Source organism: Bos taurus, chromosome 10 (genome assembly GCF_002263795.3).
Source record: "Bos taurus isolate L1 Dominette 01449 registration number 42190680 breed Hereford chromosome 10, ARS-UCD2.0, whole genome shotgun sequence".
Lineage (NCBI taxonomy): Eukaryota > Metazoa > Chordata > Mammalia > Artiodactyla > Bovidae > Bos > Bos taurus.
The window spans coordinates 51,119,713-51,139,141 of record NC_037337.1 but is presented as its reverse complement, the minus strand read 5'-3'; the positions used below and the strand labels follow the sequence as shown (position 1 = coordinate 51,139,141).

The 19,429-nt window shown below is 43.2% G+C and overlaps 1 protein-coding gene across 1 annotated transcript in view; it reads right to left on the bottom strand.

The window, feature by feature from the left end:
- MYO1E (myosin IE) overlaps positions 1 to 19,429 on the bottom strand; it is a 220,772-nt gene that overhangs the window by 39,359 nt on the left and 161,984 nt on the right. The window contains exons 16-19 of the mRNA XM_002690853.7: positions 17,862 to 17,943; positions 12,640 to 12,746; positions 8,552 to 8,650; positions 1,605 to 1,749 (exon numbers count right to left, since the gene is read on the bottom strand). Of these exons, the coding sequence (XP_002690899.2) occupies positions 1,605 to 1,749; positions 8,552 to 8,650; positions 12,640 to 12,746; positions 17,862 to 17,943 (433 nt within the window). The remainder of the gene's footprint in view (positions 1 to 1,604; positions 1,750 to 8,551; positions 8,651 to 12,639; positions 12,747 to 17,861; positions 17,944 to 19,429) is intronic.

Sequence of the window (19,429 nt, the reverse complement as noted above, 5' to 3'; positions counted from 1 at the left end):
TCTTGATTTGAAAGTAAAATCTCAAAGCTCAACTGAATCAGAAAAAAAAAAAAAGCACGAAAAACATCGAGGCTGTTTCTGTGAAAATTCAGTAAGTCGAAAAAGTAAAAACAGAGGAGAGGGTATAAAACAGAAGAGTTCTCCATTGTACCGATAAATCACTCCAGCCTGTTTTAGAAAGAACAGGAACTGTTCTGTGGGTTGCTTAATGGTGTATGACACAACATTTTCGTTTTATATTTGGAAATGAAATTGCTGTGAAGCTACAAATATCTCAAAGTGGAAAATGCTACCACAAACTTATCATACAGGTTCTATCGATGTGTGCCACTTACTTATTTAACAGCCTTTAAAGTCATTCAGTTACGACCATTAGCATTTCTGATCTCAGGCTGATCCTGGGAGGCAGGCAGAACAGCAGTGATGGGGCCCCTTCTAGTGGAGAAAACGCATGGCAGGACCAGAATCTGCCTAGAGTCAAGGGCTTCCATTACGACCAACACTGCAGGTTCTCTTGGCGATATGGTGACTACTTTTGCCAAATTCACCACCAACTCTTTTTTTTTTTTTGGCTACACCACATGGCATGCAGGATCTTAGTTCCCCAACCAGGGATCGAAACTGTGCCCCACTGCAGTGGAAGCAAAGAGCCCTAACGACTGAACCACCAGGGAAGTCTGTCTCCATAGACTCTTGAAAATAGCCTTGTGATTATTACAGGAACCTCAAGAAATGGTGATACCCACCCCCGGTTAGTTCCAGCAGTTTCTCCAGCTTAAAAATTGTCTTCATTTTTAAGCTGGAATTGTCTTCATTCCACAGCCCCAGAGCTATGGGGGAGAAGGACTGAGGGGCTGTGTTGGGTTCCTGCCCAAACTGAGAACGTCCTGTGAACAATCATTCAACTCAGGGTGACCATGTGCTCCTCAGGAAAGATTAAGAAGTTCCACTCAATTAATCTGTGGAGGTCTGATAAGTTTGTAAATTGTAAAACCTATGTGTTTTGAGTTCCTTACTGGTAAATATCCTTTAAGATTGGAGATTCCTCCTTCTATCTATTGGTCTTCTCAAAGTCCTTTCTGGGCTTCCTCATGGTCTTCAAGGCACAGTCCTGGGAATTCTCACTCCCAGGCTCTGCTCCACCTTTATGGGACATGATTTGTTTGGTGTCACCCAGGTGAGGATGTAGGTTAACCCAAGCCTCGTTTCTGGGCAAAGAAGTATCTATTAGCTGGGATACTACTGGACACTAAAAATAACTATTGGGCACCTCCTCTGAGCCACTTTCTCATGAAGCTCTGAGTACACAAAGGCTCACAAAACAGACCCTGACCTCAAGGCAATGACCACCTAGAATGGGAGAGAGACAATAAGTACGAAAAGAAAAGCTCTTGTGAGGATGGTTTTGTATCCAAGCTGAGGACTCTGAAGGTGCTAGGGTGTGGGGCATGAACCACACATAGACTCGGAGCAGCAGAAAGCCTTCTTTGAGGAACTGACATTTAAGACAGGAACCACAGATTGAAGTAAAGAAGCCAGCCTCGCTGTGGGGAGGGGGCTGAGAGGGGGGCCACAGGGAGAGGCGTGGCCTGGAGAAAACTCACAGATTCGGGGGCTTTGATGAACACTTTGCTCTTCCCTAGCTGGAACTGGTCACTGTCCATGTTGACGGACTGCAGCAAGTGCAGGACGCCTTGTTTCTCGTCCCCCTTCCACGAGGGCCAGGTGGCTTTAGTCAGGATGGCATACCTGTGAGGAAAACAGGGAGAGAAGGATCAGGCTGGGCCTGGACGCCCCCCAAAGGCACCTGGTGCTGTTGGAGTCCTAGCCATCCCCTTGCCTCCCTTCCGAGGCTCAGGCGTAGACCTTGACAACTGCAAAAACCCACTGGGTCTGGTATGCCCATTTCAGAGCCGCCACCTACTCTTTCCTTCTCCAACCGTTTCCATGCTAACGCCCTGGAGAGAATCTGCTTTTCCTTTCTACCACTGTTTAAAAATAGCATCGCTGAAGGTCACCAACGACACTCTTCTGGCAAAATCAAATGGTCTTTTCTCAACACTGATTTCCCCTGATTTCTTGGGAGCACTTCACAGTCAACGTGAAGAGTTTTTATGAAGCTCCCCATAAGCAGCTGTTGGATCAGCTTTCATCTGTGGCATTTTCTGCATCTTGAGTCAGGAGGCCCTGGTGATTGGTCCTCAGCTTTCTCCAGTCTCATCTCTGCTCTCCTCTGGCTCACCCCGCTCCTGGGAGGATGGCCTCCTCTTCCTGCACACATTCCCTCTTCAGAGCCTTCGCCCATGCTATTCTCTCTGGCAGATGTGCTGGTCTCCAAACCCCTCAGAGGGCTGGCTCCTACCCAGGGGCCGGGGGTGTAGCGGGGAGGGTCCTCCCCTTCAACAACGCTTCCACAGAAACCTTTTTGGACAACCCACGCAAAAACTGTCCCCTTTGCTATTTTCTCTCATAGAAAATAATATTTTGCCTTCAGAGTATATATCAATTCGTAACGATAGTCATGTCTGTACCTATTTGGGTAATTTATGCCACCCCTATGGGGATGGGAGCTCCACGAGGGGGCGTCATATCTATGGGGCTCACCCCGCACATCTGGCACCTGATACAATGCCAGGAACACGGCAGGAAAGAGGAACCTGTTGTAACTAAAGGGTGTTCTCTGCATCAGGTGCTGTTCTTGGTGCAGGAGATTCCTTTATCTCTATAGCAACCTCAGTCAGCTGGTCTTCCCATTGTGCAAAACAGGAAAGACAGGAAAATAGAGAACTACCCAAGGCTACTCGGCTAGCAGATGCCAGGGCTGGGATTTGAACCCCAAGCTGTTTCTTTCATCACGGCAGTACATACAAGACATGGATTAGTATACATGTAAACTTTTCTTTACAGATGATACAATCTACTACATATGTCTATGTTAGAAACATCATAATTATGTAAGTGAAAGTTTTTCAGTCTTGTCCGACTCTTTGTGACCCCATGGACTATACAGTCCATGGACTTCTCCAGGCAAGAATACTGGAGTGGGTAGCTTTTCCCTTCTCCAGCAGATCTTCCCGACCCAGGAATTGAACCGGGGTCTCCTGCATTGCAGGTGGATTCTTTACCAACTGAGCTATGAGGGAAGCCCAATTATATAAGAGGCTAACCTAATAGGGGAGAGAGAAGCATATTACAGAATGTCAAATACAAAAGGTACCAAAGACTTGAGGTGGAAGGAAGGGAGAGAAGGATGGCGGGAAGGAGGGGAAATTAGAGGAGAGTATGGGTGAGAAATTGGAGGGTGTGTTCTATGTGCAGGCACATCTAGAAGATAAGCAATGAATGGGCCCAGGCCTCTAAAGAAGCCCCCCTCCTCCTCTGTTCCCAGAAGCTTCTACAAGGAGTAGATTCACTAATGGCATCACAGGGAGAAGGGAACCTTGACACCTTAGGAGAGTGGCCCTGCCTTCAGGATCTTGGGCTCTCTAAGGGGACACAACCAGGTACATCACACACTTAGAACCAGCTGGTCAGGACTAAGGTGATTCTAGGGACTCTCTCTGCTCCTCCTAAATATCCACATTCTGCCTGATAATATAAATTCCCTCGAGAAGCAATCCTCCTATTAGTGAATCCTCCCATTCCCTAATTAGAGATAAACAGCTTAAAAGTGAAAATGTCTACCTGAAGCCACATATTAGCATGAATACTTTTCATACGTGGCATAATAAAGTCGGCTACACCAATTAACGGAGAAGGCAACGGCATCCCGCTCCAGTACTCTTGCCTGGAAAATCCCATGGATGGAAGAGCCTGGTAGGCTGCAGCCCATGGGGTTGCTAAGAGTCGGACACGACTGAGCGGCTTCACTTTCACTTTTCACTTTCATGCATTGGAGAAGGAAATGGCAACCCACTCCAGTGTTATTGCCTGGAGAATCCCAGGGATGGGGGAGCCTGGTGGGCTGCTATCTTTGGGTTCGCACAGAATCGGACACGACTGAAGTGATTTAGCAGCAGCAGCAGCAGCACACCAATTAAGCCTCATAGAAATGACTGACAGCAGAGATGCTACTGGGGGATCTCAGTGGCGAAGAAGTAGTAATGTATCTGCAATCTAAAGGGAGGAGGGAGAAAGCTCATGCAGGGTATGGGTGCAAAAAGAAAGAGCAGACCAACAAGGTGACACATTTCTTGGAAGAGTGCAATTTTGCTTGGCTTGATTTAATCCAATCAAAATGATAAACCAAAGTATTTTTATTGTGTAACTACAAATAGGTACCTCTTTGCAATTCACATCAATCCCCTATTAAAATAATACTGTATTTCTCTCTCTCTTTTTTTAATAGTAAGGAACTTGGTTTCCAGAGACTTTTTCTTCTCCTCTTTCCTGACAAGACCTTTAAGAGTTTGGGTCTGGGAAAGACAGGGGAATTGCCTGTCCCTTTGACCACAGACCACTTGTGGTGGTTCCCTTTGCTTTTAGGAAGACTGGCAGCAGTCTCCTCACTTCCTTTTGTAGTTCACTGGAGAGACCAGAGCATAATTCTAGTACAATGTTCTCTCACTATGTAAGTACACCCAGTTCACTCATGTTTCTCCAGGACATACTGGTGGGAATGGGTTCACAAGGCAATGGGATGCTGCCTAATAGATGCCTATGATAATTTTGCAGAGATGAGCCTAATGACTTACACCCCTTTCATCAAGTGGTTTCAATTTAAGACCAATATTTCATCCCAGGGCCTTTGCACTGGCTGTTGTCACTGCCTAGAATTCCCTTCCTTGCCCCTAGTCTGCAAGGCTCCTTTAAAAAAAATTTTTTAATGTATTTTTGGTTGTTCTAGGTCTTTGTTGCTGCTCACAAGCTTTCTCTGGTTGCAGCAAGCAGGGGCTACTCTCTGGGTATGGTGCACAGGCTTCTCATTGTGGTGGCTTCTCTAGTTGGGGAACATGGGCTCTAGGGTGAATGGGCTTGTGTAGTTGTGGCACACAGGCTCTAAAGCATGAGCTCAGTAGCCGTGGCCCAAAGTTTAGTTGCTCTGAGGCATGTGGGATCTTCCTAAACCAGGGATCGAACTTGTGTCCCCTGCATTGGCAGGTGGATTCTTAACTATTGCATCACCAGGGAAGTCCTGCAAGGGTTCTTGTAATTGCCCAGATGACGAATCCAATGGTTCCTCTTCAGAGGAAACACAGCCCAAACTTGTGTCCTCCAGCTTCTGGCACTTGGATTTAAGGATGTGTCTGACCTCCAAGGACACTAAAAAGTCCCAGGAGCCAATAGGACACTCGCTATACTCTGTGCTTGAGATAATAAAGGTATAAACTGATTCAGTTACTCACAGTGGATCACAGGATGAGAAAGTGACTGAAAGACTCTGGACAAACCCTGTTACAATCCAAGACTCATACACCTTATGGAAAACAGCACTGTCTCTGGAAAAATATTCCTTGCCCACTGACAGATATATGGCCTTGTAGCCATTTTTGAGTAGGAGACTAAACACATACTTTACACTGAAAAACAAATTTTCTTTCTGAACTTTGTATTATCCTCCCAGTACTTTCAAATCAAAACAAAACAAAAAATACGACAACATCAAGCGTCTGCTTTGTGTAAGACGGGGAGGCCCGTCTGTCTCTTCTAAAAGGAAAAGCCCACAGCAGGAGAGCTAAGCAGGAAGGCATCTAAGGATAAAATCATTTCAGAAAAAGGCGCTCGACACAAAGGGCATAACAGATATGTACTAAACGCTGACTGTGGAAGGCACACAAGAAAGCACCGCTTGTGCAGCCGTGCAGCTAGCCTGGCACTTGAGAGAGGCCTGGATATTAGATCCAGGTCATTTCACAGCTCATTTAAGGAGCTGCTGCAAACAAGAAATGCAGCCTGCTCAGGGCACCCCAGACACTCTGGCCGAGAGCGTGGACTTCCTGCTCCCCGCAGACTGGCGGAGCTCACAGCACTGCTTATGGAAGTCAGCTTTGTCAGTGTGTTTTTAAATAATATGGAAGGAAGGAATCGGTTTCTCAAAAGAAAAAAAAAAAATTTAGGTAACATTAAAAAAAAAAATCTGATCTGTTTTCAATAGCAATGCCAATTAGAAAGAATCTGAAAATATCAAATAAAGAGTTTTTAAGTACAGGAACTTCCCTGGTGGCTCAGTGGTAAAGAATGTGCCTGCCAATGCAGGGGACACGGGTTCAATCCCTGTTCCAGGAAGATCCCACATGCTGCCGAGCAACTATGTCCATGTGACACAACCACTGAGCCTGTGCCCTAGAACTGGTGAGCCACAGCTCCTGAGCCCGTGGGTCACCACCAGGGCCTGCACACCTGGATTCTGTGTTCTGCAAAAACACAACCGCTATGAGAAGCCCGTGCACCGCAACGAAGTGTAGCCCCCACTCTCTGTACCTAGAGAAAGCCTGTGCAAAGCAACAAAGCCCCAGGGCAGCCAAAAATGAATTATTTTTTAAAAAGAACTTTAAATAAAAAAGAAAAAGTTTTTTAAGTACAGAAAAAATATTGAAGGAGAAACATTTTGGAATTGTTGAGGGCAAGCCTTTTGAAATTTAAGCAAGTTGGAGGAAATATTTCTTATTCACTATTTTCTGTATTTAACTTTCTTCCCTCTTAATTAAAAAAGGGTATTTTCAAAGAAATGCAGTTCTGCAAAAAATATTAACGATAATCTAAGCCACGGTTCTCTCAACTGACTTTGTCTCCCCAGGCCACATGGGGCAATGTCCGGATAATTTTGGGTGTTACTACTTGGGGAAAATAAGGGTGGGATGGAGGGGTTGCTGGTACTACTGGCATCTAGTAAGTAGAAGCTAAGGTTGCTAAACATCCTACAATGTCCAGGACAGCCTCGCACGAGGACTCATCCAAACCAAAATGCCAATAGCTGAGGTTGTGAAACCCTGTCCTAGGCTAGTGCTGGCCGTCTGTTTAAAGAAGAGCAAGTCTTTCATAATTAACATCTCAGTTGTTTGTCAGCAAATGGAGACTGCTACAGTGATGCAAGAGCACTCCAAATTTATTTTCTAACCTTCCTAAAGACTTCTTTTCATATTGCCGTGTTTACGCTAGAGGTGTAGTGGGCCTGTTAATTCAGAGACCCCTGATGGTGAATTTTATTCCTAGTTTAACCAGCCTCCAAAATCATCAGCAATCTTGAGTGTGTGGGGACAAAAATCAATGAAGTTTTACTGTATGGAATGATCCACCCTTTGGCCAAGCCTCTCCTGACCTTCCACATCAATGACCTTCTACAGATGATGACCCATATTGATAAGCAGTAGATTAGCCATCCCTATCTCCCGGCAGAAGAAACAACATCCTCAAAGGGAAAGCTACTCTATTAGAAATATTGGATTTCAAAGATGGCAACTAAGTTCTTCTCCTTCCTAAACCTCCTTGTTACATAAAATCTGAATTAAAAAAAAATGTTCTTATATCTTGCTCCTGTATCATATACCAGGAAGACATAATTATTTTCTGATTAAAACAGTAAATATGGCTTCCTTCTTTCATAAAGGAAATTAAGTAAATGTGGAACATCAGTGAAACTCCACTAATTTAGAATCACTAGAGAAATTAGAATCATGTTGTATTTTAAGAACACTAAATTTTATCCTTTTTAAAAACAACACAAAGAACAATTTAGCACATATCCTGCCAAATGTACTTTAACAGAAATATAAAATCAGTTTAACTTTATGTTTGGACAAAAAATTTGAGGTTAAATACCTTAAGCTTATTAAATATTTTCCTGAAATTGTCTCCACACTATTAATTTGCTCAGTCAGTTAAATGTCAGTCTCTCCCCATGTCACAATTACCATGAATTTCTGAACTGATGTATCACTCTAAACAGACAAAATACTTGATTTTACTTAAAATAAATGATGCTTTAAAATGATTTATTCACAATAAATGATGTTAAAAAGAATTATTATAACTTAATACTAAAAAGACAAGTAATTTAAAAGTGATCAAAGGACTGGACAGACATTTCTCTAACAGCTAATAAGCACATGGAAAGATACTCAACAATATCTTCCATTGGGGAAGTACAAATCAGAACCACAGTGAGAAACTACTTCATTCCAACCGGGATGGCCAGAACCAGAAAGTCGGATAATAACAAATACTGGCAAGGACGCACATACACTGGAACCCTCAAACACTGTTGGTGGGGATGTAAAATGGTACAGCCGCTTCGTAAAACATATAGCAGTTCATCAAAAAGGTTAAACATAATTACCATTTGACCTGGCAATTCCATTTTTATGTATGTTCCCAAGAGAAATAAAAACATATGCCTACATAAAAAAGTGTATGTGAACACTGATAGACACATTATTGGTTATTCATAAGAGCCAAATGTGATGTCTATCACATTATTGTTGGATGTACAACTCTATGAATATATTAAAAGCCACTGAATTGTATACTTCAAATGGGTGAATTGTATGATCTGTGAATTATATCTCAATAAGCCTGTTTAAAACATAAAAGAGACCCAAGGCACCAGTCTTACCTCTGCAGGAATTTTTGAAAGACACGCCGATAGGCGTAACCAGCTCTCCTCACTCGAATGTTCTCTTTGAGGCCCAGGTATTCTACTTGATGCTTTACCCTATAAAGGAAAGAAGGAGCCAGGATGGGACTGGATAATCTTTTCACCCTATTCTCCTACCCACTATATCCACAAACTCTCAATTCCACATTTCAGGGAAGCATATTAAAAAAGATTATAAATTATAATAATCTGAGTCTGAGCTGGTCCTCAGGTTATACAATATTCACACATATCTGGTAAACCAAAGGAGTAGAAACCTGAGTCAGGAAAATAATTTTCCTTTTTCCCGTCCTCCAAATCCCAAACTCACCATCGACCTTTTCTCCATTAAGGAAATTACACATGATGCTGTCAATTAAGAGATATCTGCTCATTTTAAGTCTTTTTCACAAATACTGGCTATACCCCAAGCTTTGAGGCAGGGAATGCATCACCCATTGATTCAAGAAGAAATGTTCCTTCCTCATGACTCACATGGAAAACAATATGCCTCATGTGAAAGCATTGCTCCGTTCATTATAACTTTCGTCATTAGGAATTTTTGTCAACCGGACAACTGGTTCAAAGTATTAATATGGTGTTATGTTTAAAATTCCATGTTTTTTACATATTCCTGGAGCGCCATCACGCCTCAGTAAACATCAGCCAGGCTGGCAATACCTGTTGTTCTCCTGAGTAAGCCGTCTCCTCCTTTCAGAAGGAGTCCTCTTTCAAGACTGTCCTCAGCCATTAACCCAAGAAGGTTAGGGCCAGAGAATTCCACCAGGGCAGTAATTCAGAATCCAGGGCAGGCAGTTTGCCCTAAGCCAAATGAAGACACATTTCCAACAGGAAAAGAAAAATAAACTACACACCATAAACTTGTGGAATGAGTAACCCTGTCTGCCGAGAACTTCAATTGACCGTGTGATCCCTGCCAATGAAGCACACTGCCCTTCCATGGGCCCTGAAGTTTCATGCTCACAGATGAAGTGAAACCAGGCGTGCTCAGTCGCTCAGTCCTGTCCGACTGACTCTTTCTGACCCCAAAGATCACAGCCCACGAGGCTCCTCTGTCCATGGGACTTTTCTGGGCAAGGAAACTTAAGTGGGTTGCCATTTCCCCTCCAGGGGATCTTCCCGACCCAAGGATCAAACCGCATCTCCCACGTCTCCTGCAACGCAGGCAGATTCTTTAGCAGATTCTTTACTATTGAACCACCAGGAAAGCCCCAGAGTGAAACCATCGGTCACAGTAAACCTGAACCAAGACACGAGGGCAGATCCCAGGGTGCCATCCTACTGGAAACACAAATCAACATTTGACTAAGGAACACCTTAGTCTTTGTAACACCAGTTTACAAGAGTGTATGTTAGGAAGTTCCTCACTGAAATTCAAATAAGGGATGTGATTTAAAAAAAAAAAAAAGCGAGCGAGGGGGACACCATTGGTGGAAACTCTATGAAAATTTACTGAATAAAATGTACCCCTGTCTTCATTTCTCCAGTCTTTGATATTCCAATGACTCGGTTTGGATTTTGAGAAGGTGGCATCATGACTGAGGAACTTCCAACCAGCAGCTACTGTAAGATATCCCATTAGAGTGCCTGTCAGCAGAGCTGAATACGTGGGGCAGGGTAGAGCGTGCCAGGGAGGTACCGCATTTGAGGATGAGTGAGATGTTTTCAGTCATGATTACGTTTGCTGGGAAGGGAAGCTGGAGTGAGTCTGAAGTAGGGGGAAGGGTGGGCTCCAGCACTTCTTAGCAATCCCTCTGCTTTCTAGACTCTTGTAATTTATTTCTGAGGCTGCTAATGACACCACCCTTCTACTCAGTGTGTATGTGCATGAGATGTGAGTGTGGGTGACTGAGCACAGGAGTGACGAAGAGACGGGCAGAGGCAGGATGGCAGACACAGGGGAACAGATCTGGGGGTGTTCATTCCGTCTGATTGAAGGAGTCCCTCTCTGGCCTGACCCTCTTATTTAAAGAGGAAGAGACTGAGGACTCAGGAGATGAAGTGCTTCACTCAAACTAGTTGGTGACAGACCAGCACAGGATACAGTTCTTCCAAATCCTAGGCTAGAACTTAGCTCTAGATCAGCTGCTCTCCAAATATGAGGCCCAGACTATCATCACTAGCACCACTTGGGGGCTTGTTAAGAATGCAGACCCCCAGGCCCCACCCCAGGCTCAATGACCCAGAAACTCTGGGAATGGGGCCCTGTCATAAGCCTTCCAGAGGATATTCTGATGCATACTCAAGTTTGAGAACTAGTGTCAGAAGGCAAAACCCCCCAGACATTTTCCATCTGTTATTCTCTTGACATCAAAGGAAAAAGTGTGTGCCACAGTTCAGAAAAGCAGAGGGCAATTTAAGCACATCCAGAGGAATGACTGAGAAGGGGCAAGGTTGGATTCCACATCCAGCTCCTTCAAAGGAATGGCTGGAGTGGCTAAGTGATGAGTTCACGGAAGAGAAGATCCCAGGAAAACATGGCAACTGCCTTGAACTAGCAGAAGAACCATCACACAGAAGAGTCCCAAGAATGGTTCTTTTGGCTGAACAGAGTAAAACCGACTTAGAGAAGGGTTGCAGTGCCAGCTGGTGGCGAGAGGTATCCAAAGGAGAGCTGATGACCCAGGAGGAATGGGTTTCCCATCAGAGCATGAATGTCATTTACAGATAATATTGTAAGTGAATCTTAGATTATTTTAAATTGAAAAATTTGAGTAATTCTATAAAAAAGATGTCTTAGGAATCTGCACTTATTGATGAGATTATTCAGAATATTGTGACATAACCAAACAGAAGGCTGCCACATCCCAGCAGTACCTTAAGGTGAGAAAAACAGTCTTAGGCTGCACCACAGAGTGTGAAAATACGAAGAAGGATTTGCAGACAGCAAGTGCTCACACCTGGGTGTTTTCCTTCCTATTTATCTTTTCCTCCCTGGAAATGATCAAGCATTGTCTGTCTGCTGTGGGCTAGAAAGGGTGTTGGTGGGGAGATGGGAAATGAACCCTCCAGGTCCCTCGGGGGAGGTGATGAGCAGCTAGGAATTTTCATCCTGGTCTTCCTATTGGAGTTTAACCTTGACTAAGTCACTTGATACCTAGAAGAGTCTATGTTTTTTTCCAAGAGAGAAAAGAAAAAAGAAAAAAAGATAGGCATTCCAGCATGAATTCTAGTATGAACAGGAACACCAGTATGCTCAAGTCCATCACATCTGGTGATGGTGGTAGGACTTCTCTCTCTAGTCCAAGTCACTCACAGGGTCTCTCTTCAGCCCTGCTTCCATGTTCCTACAGACAGGAGGAATTTCCCCAGCTGGATACAAAACCTATATTCTCCAGTCATCATCTTAACATTTTCCTTCTCAATCATCCCCTTGAATCCTGCAGAGGCCACATCCCTAAATGGCAGGTGTAGGAGGAATGTGACGTAGGACTCCTCAGAAGCCAGGGAGGATATGGCTCACTGCTTATATGCCTCACATCTCCCTTGGGCTGGTTCCCTCCAGCCCAAGAGAGTCACTCTGCTCATCAGCACTGGGCTTGGGGGTTACAGAGCCTACAGCCCCTCTGCCCACATAAGCAACTAAACGACAGATCATTTTTTAACTAGCTCTGCAGAACCCCACCTGCAACCCTGAGCTCAGCATTCCAGGCCACATCCTGTGGGTGCTGACGAGAAGCTGAGTACACTAAGAATGTCTACACAGGGCCTAAACTAATCTGAAAACCATCCTGACTCTGCTGTGCTGGGATTTGCTTTCTTTTTTCCATTTGCCCCCAGACTAGCCAAGATCAACATTATAAATCGCTAATTCTGAACTGAAGGGCACTGCCAACATTTCAGGAAAAAACAAGGAGGGGAAAATGATATATACATAGGCTTCTTCCTGAAGTTAAGACATGAAGACATAAAACACATCTGAAGACAACTGAAACTGCTCCTGCCTGGGGAAGAGGCCAGATGACCTGACTTGAGCAGTGGGAAAACAGGCCGAGGCTGCCCTTGATGTTAGCTGCCCTTGACCTCCACCTGTGCCTCTGCCATACCTGCTTTCCTCCCAGTCTTTGGGCTTCTTGGTTTCGTTGGGTTTGATGCAGCGAATGTAGTGAGGTGTACATTTCATCAGGGTGCTCACGAGGTCATTGGCTTGTTTCTGGAAAGGAAGAATAACATCATTTAGAAACATGGAATGTGCTCTAAAGTAGATCAGCTTTCCAAGGAGATTTGTGTGCAAATGTGCAGCTAGAAATTCATCCTCATGACAGTTTGTTCATTAGATTTAACTCAGGGATACTATACTTCCTCAAAGTTCTACTGACTATTACGGTGATCTGAACACTCACAAGTGCATTTGAAATTAAATTTTTGACACCAATGAGGCCTTTTTAGTATAGTTAACAAAATAAAAACAAAAAAGAATCCACCAAACCCAGTATATCCAGACACATAATTTTTAAGAGAAATAAGAAAGCATGCTAATTATTAACAACTTTAGTTAATTTCATATCAACTGAGGACTTTTGAAAATACATTTTTCTTATAAACTCTGGAGGGAGAGGTGGTACACAAATTATCTGCAAGGATAAATCATTAGAACCCCCTGTATTCTTTCCAGGCAATCCAACCAATGAAGAATCATCTTAATAAAATGATGGAAAGTCACAATTAAAAGGTGGGAGACACATAAAAATTTCAGAATTCATAAACCTTTATTATGCCATTTCATTCACTTTCTTCCTCAGCATGTCTTTTTACAGACTTGCTGACTTGGAGCCCTTTAAGTGTAGCAGGAAACATACTCCTTCACAAACTAAAATATTCTATGTAAAATCATTCCTCACTACCTGCACACTGGGTACCCACGATGGAACTGGGTTCAAGCAGAAAAAGCCACATAAATAGAGTTACAATTGCTCATGACATATTTCAAATCATGAGTATCTCAAATGAAAAACACATCAGAGCCCAGATCAGCATTTCTATCCCCACAGCTGAGCACACCCCGTGGATCCAAGAACGGGGCACACACAAACTCTCATTCCAAGCAAATCAGCGTGAAGAGAGAAAACCTCTAAAAGAAAATAGAGGAAAGGATCCCTAAAGCCAGAAAACCATTACCAAGTCAGCAGAAGGGACTTGCCTGCAGTAGACAACCCTCTTTCAATTAGGACTTTTCTATTTTCAAGGGTTTGGGAAATCCGAAACCCTTGAGAAAAACTCCAGTGTATTCAAAGCAAAAGTTCTCCATCTAGACATGCAGAATATGGCATTATTTGCAATGTTTGGAATTCAGAGCAAAGGTGCAGAGGCTGTATGAGCAAAGCAAAGCTCCATGATAAAAGTGTAAATTGACTTATCTTCCTTGTTGATGAGAGATTGCATCTTTTTTTTAAATCCCAAACTCTTATTTTTAAGAATAACTTGGCACACTATTTAGTCCCAAGCATTTAAGAGCATCTCTTTTCAACTTAGCAAGTTGAAAACACAGGGGCAATTTTGACTTAAGTTTATATGCCACTTGACACAGTTCTTTCCAGCTCAAAATAGTAATGTACTGAAAATGCTTCATGGACTAGACACATGGATTTTCTTATTTATGACTCACGATTATCATTCCCATTTTTTAGATGAGAAAACGGGGCCTTAAATAAAGTATTGCTCGAGATGACACAATTAGTAAGCAACAGCAGTGAGGCTTGAACCCAAGTCTGTGAGCTAGCATGTTTTTTTCCTAACCACAATGCCTTCCTCCTTCCTAAGGAAGATAATGAATAATTTATTGTAATACCAAAAGGAATTAACTGGGAGGGCTAGGATTAGATAGAAGCTTTTAGGTTGTGGGATAATTAATTTGAGCAAACAAGAATTTATCTTAACCATCACAATTATCCTGTACTTAGCTATGGGTCAACTGTAGATGTCCCCAGAGGTGGTGGGGAAGCCACAGTTTGAATTTACTCTGACTCCAGACAAGAAGAGCCCATGACTTAGAACAGAAAGCTTCCAAAGCTACTTGCTGAGCAGAAGTGGCCATCAAGATATGCAGACCAAAGAGTAAGCAAAGGTAACACTCCTTAGGGTGACGGCTCCTCATTCTAACCTCCTCATAGATCGTTAGCAAGTCTGAACTAGGATCCTGGCTCTGCTCTTTGCAAGCTGTCTAACAAATCACTAAATTTCTTTGGACCACGGTTGCCCGTCTGTAAACCAAGCAGAACTAGAATACTTCTACTACCTCGACCTGCAGGTTGGAATGGATGTTCAGTGTCTACCGGTCCAGTTACCTCAGGGCACTTGTGTCTCCTGCCACATCTGCTCCTTTAGAGGCCAGGCCCACTTAGATAAAGCTGCCAGCCCAGTCTACTTTGCTGACTCTGAGCTCCATTCTATCTCCCAACAGCATCAACCTTTGGCTCTAATTTCAAAACTGGTCCCTTTTAGCCATGAAAATGTAGAATTTAGGAAAGCTTCAATAATCACATGTTATTAAATGAATAATATGCTTTATAAGCAAAGATAGTGGAAGTTCTCACCAAATATTCTATAAATTAAATTCTACAGAACACTTTCACATTTTAAAGAATTAGAATACACAAAATACCCAATATTAAAACTACCTTGAACATTAATTTTTCTTCTAAGGAATGCAGGATCCCTTTAAACACTTATACCTCAGAGATATTAAGATGAGATGTAGCTACTATACATAAAATAACCAACAAGGACAGCCAGTACAGCACAGGGAACTATACTCAATATTTTGTCATGATCTATAAAGGAAAAGAACATAAAAAAGTTATACATATATATGTATAACAATCATTTTGCTGTACATCTGAAACACAAATTGTACATCAACTATACTTCAATAAAAATTTTTTTAAAAAAGATGACGCTTAGCATCTGCAAAATACTGAGGATATGAAAGATGTAAGAGATTGAGCCAGAGCTATGCATCTCTAAGAGGTGACTTACGAGACATAAAACAGGGAGACTCACTCCTATGTGGAGGCAGAACATCGGACAGCCGGAGGCCACATGGTTCACCAAGGAGGGACCATTGAGGTGAGAATAGGTAGAGTCCAGTCTCCCTAAACAAGCTTGCTGACTCCCCCAGCCATAGCAATGTGGAACATTCTGAGTATGCCTGGAAGGGGGCAACTCTGAGCATTCAACTAGATAAGAATAAGAAGGAGGCAAAGGGTTCAAGTCTTCCAAGGAGGAGAAAAATGCCCCTGCCCCCACCCTCCTTTTCATAGGAAATAAGCTGGACCGAGAATCCAGACCACTTGAAAGTGAGTCACTGCAGCCCTGATGATCTGGGCCCCTTAGATGTGACTGTGTGACAGTCTTGTGACCAGAGTTTCCAGCCTAAAGCGAATCCTCTTCCAGGACCCAGAAGTGACAGCATGAGTCAGAGCCGTGCACAGAGGTCAACATGTAGGGCTTTGGGAGAACTGCACCTCCTCTCAGCCCCAGGGAACTCCATCCAAACTCCATCCCAGGACATTCTATGTCTCCAGTTCCTTGAACAGGATTGTCCTTCATCCCCTAGTGGACTCTACCCTCTAACTCAAGACCCGGCTTGCATCTGACTTCCTCCACAAAACCTGAGGCCCCTCTGGATGGGATTGTCTTATTGCTGGGACATTACAGTGTTTGTGTCCTCAGAGGCTAGGGAGGCAGGCTTCCATTTTCCTGAAATGTTCAGAAAAGAAAAAGCCAGTGAACAGAACAGACAAGAACCACCACCGTATCCATGGGGCTGGGGTTATCGAGAAGGGTGAGAAGGGCAGGCAGGATCTGGTTGTACAGCTGGTGAGGGGAGGACAGTCCAGGTGGGGAGTCAGCACAGGCGCATCAAGTGTCCATTGAGAATTATCTAGAGATGAAGAAGCATGGGAGAGAAGGGGACAGATGGGGAGTATACGTAACATGAGAGCATATGCTTTTGTGTGTATGTTTCAGGCAGTGTGTGCCTTAGATGGATTATGAAATTAATTACCACAGTATCCCCCCTGAGATTAGGTACTAAAATCCCTACCTTACAGAGAGGCAAAAGAAGCATTGAGAATTTAGGTAATTTTCTGGCAATCATGTGGTGAGAGATTTGAACACTAATGATGAACCCCAGGGCCCTACTCTTAATCACTTGATGATCCCATTGATTATGAAGACAGGGTGGTATTTAATTGGTATGATTCTTTAAAAAACCATTTTTAATATGCACACTACTATATATAAAATAGACAATCAACAAGGGTCTACTGTAGAGCACAGGAACTCTACTCAATACTCTGCAATAACCTATATGGTATATGTAGAGCTGAAATCACTTTGCCGTACACCTGAAATTAAAACAACATTGTAAACTGACTATACCCTAATGTAAAATAAAAATTTAAAATAAATATATAATTTTAAAAGTGTCTTCATCTGGTATAACTAAAAAAGAAAAAGTTTACTGACTGGTTTTCAAAAAATCACATGATGGAGTATGTTCAACACAACCTTTAAATTCAGAGTGTTGTTAGGGACAATTTTATCACACAAGGCCTCTGATAATTCAGTGCACACCCCACGAAAGGCTTCCAAGAAACACTAAGAGAACTTCCCTGGTTGTCCAGTGATTAAGACTCCAAGTTCCCAATGCACGGGGCATGGGTTTGATCCTTGGTCTGGCAATTAAGATCATGCATGCTGCAAGGCACAGCCAAAAAAAAAAAGAACAAAAGATACACTAAGAATTCCTTTGATTCTGAGATACTGTGGGGCCAAGATGCCTGTAATTCACAAAAAGAAGGGCCTGCAAGGTCCAGTGAGGAAGGTGCATAAATTCCCCTTAAAAGGCTCAGTAGAATTTCAGGTACATATAAAGAACTTGGAGGAGTTTTGGGGTCTGGTCTGGAAAACTGTCATCAAAATCCAAAATATGGCTCTAGATCATAAAATTTCTCTGATAGATTAATGTGAATTCTTCTAGATTCAGCGCAAAGCCATTTCCTCTTAGAAAGTAGCTGATTATCATCTGCTGACTATTAAGCTACGAGGTACTTAATATCCCTTTGGGGTTTTAGTACAGCCAAGTCAAATCCAGCTAGCATCCTGTAACCCTTTCTCAAGCGGCAACATCACTTCTGGCCATCTTCTGTAACCAATCTGTTGCATCTCACTGACCTCAGCCTGGTTCCAGGGGTACGACGGTTCCTGAGTCCCAGAAAATCCTACCTCTTACAGGAATCCATAAATTTCCCAAAAGAGAACAAACCTTTATTTTGCTTCCGGCAGTAGTTGGGCGGCCTTTCTTGTCAGCTTGCAGATTTTCCGGAAATAAAGACTTTATAAAAGGTCTGGAAAAAAAGAGAGAGAATGGATTAGCAATCAGCAAGTACCTCGGGGGCTGGAACACCTTCTTCCATAGAGAAGTGAGAATCGTCCAGAAGCACAGAACCTTGACTACAGAATGGCCACTTGACTCAAAGCACAAGCCATCAAGTTAAAGATGTAGGAAAATAAAGCAGTGGACAAGAGGAACATTGAGAAAGAATTCTAAGACAGAAACACCTTGGAAAATAAAATTGGAAAAATAAAATTTTAAACTCTGCCTTTCATGTTTTCCCACCCACTATTATTGAGACACACCTTGGCAGCAGGAACACAACAGAGGGGGCTGAGTGTGAATTTGCTGAGTTAAATAAGAGAGGCCACAGCACGAGGCTGTGTGTGACTTGTCCAGATTCAATGCAGATTCTGCTTTGCTCTAAAGCAGGGTTTCTCAACCTTGGTGCTAAGGATACTTAGGATTGGATAATTCTGTGTTGGGACCCCGGGGTGGGGGGTGGTGTGTGCTTTACACATTAGGGGATGTTTCACAGTATCAGTGGCCTTTGCCTACTAGATGCCAATAGGCCAGTCTTTCTACCATCCCTTCCTTCCAGTGAAAGACCCTGACGAACTGTGCTTTTGAGTATGAGCAATTTTAAGTGAAGCTAATTCACTAATGCTTTGCTGGCTGAATGTATCTTCATTAGGAAGTGTAACTGGGCTGCATCTGTTGATATGCCTGCCTCAAAGGGCACAGGGCAAGGACTTTGTCTTAGTCACTGCAATGTACCCAGTGTCTGGAACATGACCTCTACCTTGAACACAGTAGGTGCTCAATAAATAGTTGCTGACTGACTGACTGATGGAATGAACGTGATCCATGTAAATTCCTCCTAAGTGACTTCCTAGTAGTATTAATAGTGCTAGTGGCTCAGTTGTGTGTCTGACTCTTTGCGACCCTGTGGGTGTTAGCCCGCCAGGCTCCTCTGTCCATGGGATTCCCAGGCAAGAATACTGGAGTGGGCTGCCATTTCCTTCTCCAGGGGATCTTCCCGACCCAGGGACTGAACCCAGGTCTCCTGCATTGCATGCAGATTCTTTACCATCTGAGCCACCAGGGAAGCCCAAGTGACTTACTAGGCATCATGAATTTTCCAGGAAGTCTCTCCAGCAATAATCTACTTTTAACCTCATCAGACACAATTACAGATTTTTACAGCACATGTGTTTTCTAAACAATAGACCATGACTACACGACACAAGTTCAAGAGCATCAATAGCTCTTGAAGTTGGCAGTAATTTTAATAATTAAAAAAAAAATCTCTGAAAGCATGTCTGCACCTGATTATCATAAACCCCACAAGCCAGGACTTGTGGTTTACCTGACTTTTTAAGAGCAAATAGATTTTTATGTTTTGAATGAAGACATCTCTGAAGTGAGGGGTGTGAGTGCCAAGGAAGTACAAGCCTGGGAAGATGCGGGCTGGGGAGGAGTGGAGGCTGGCGGGAGGG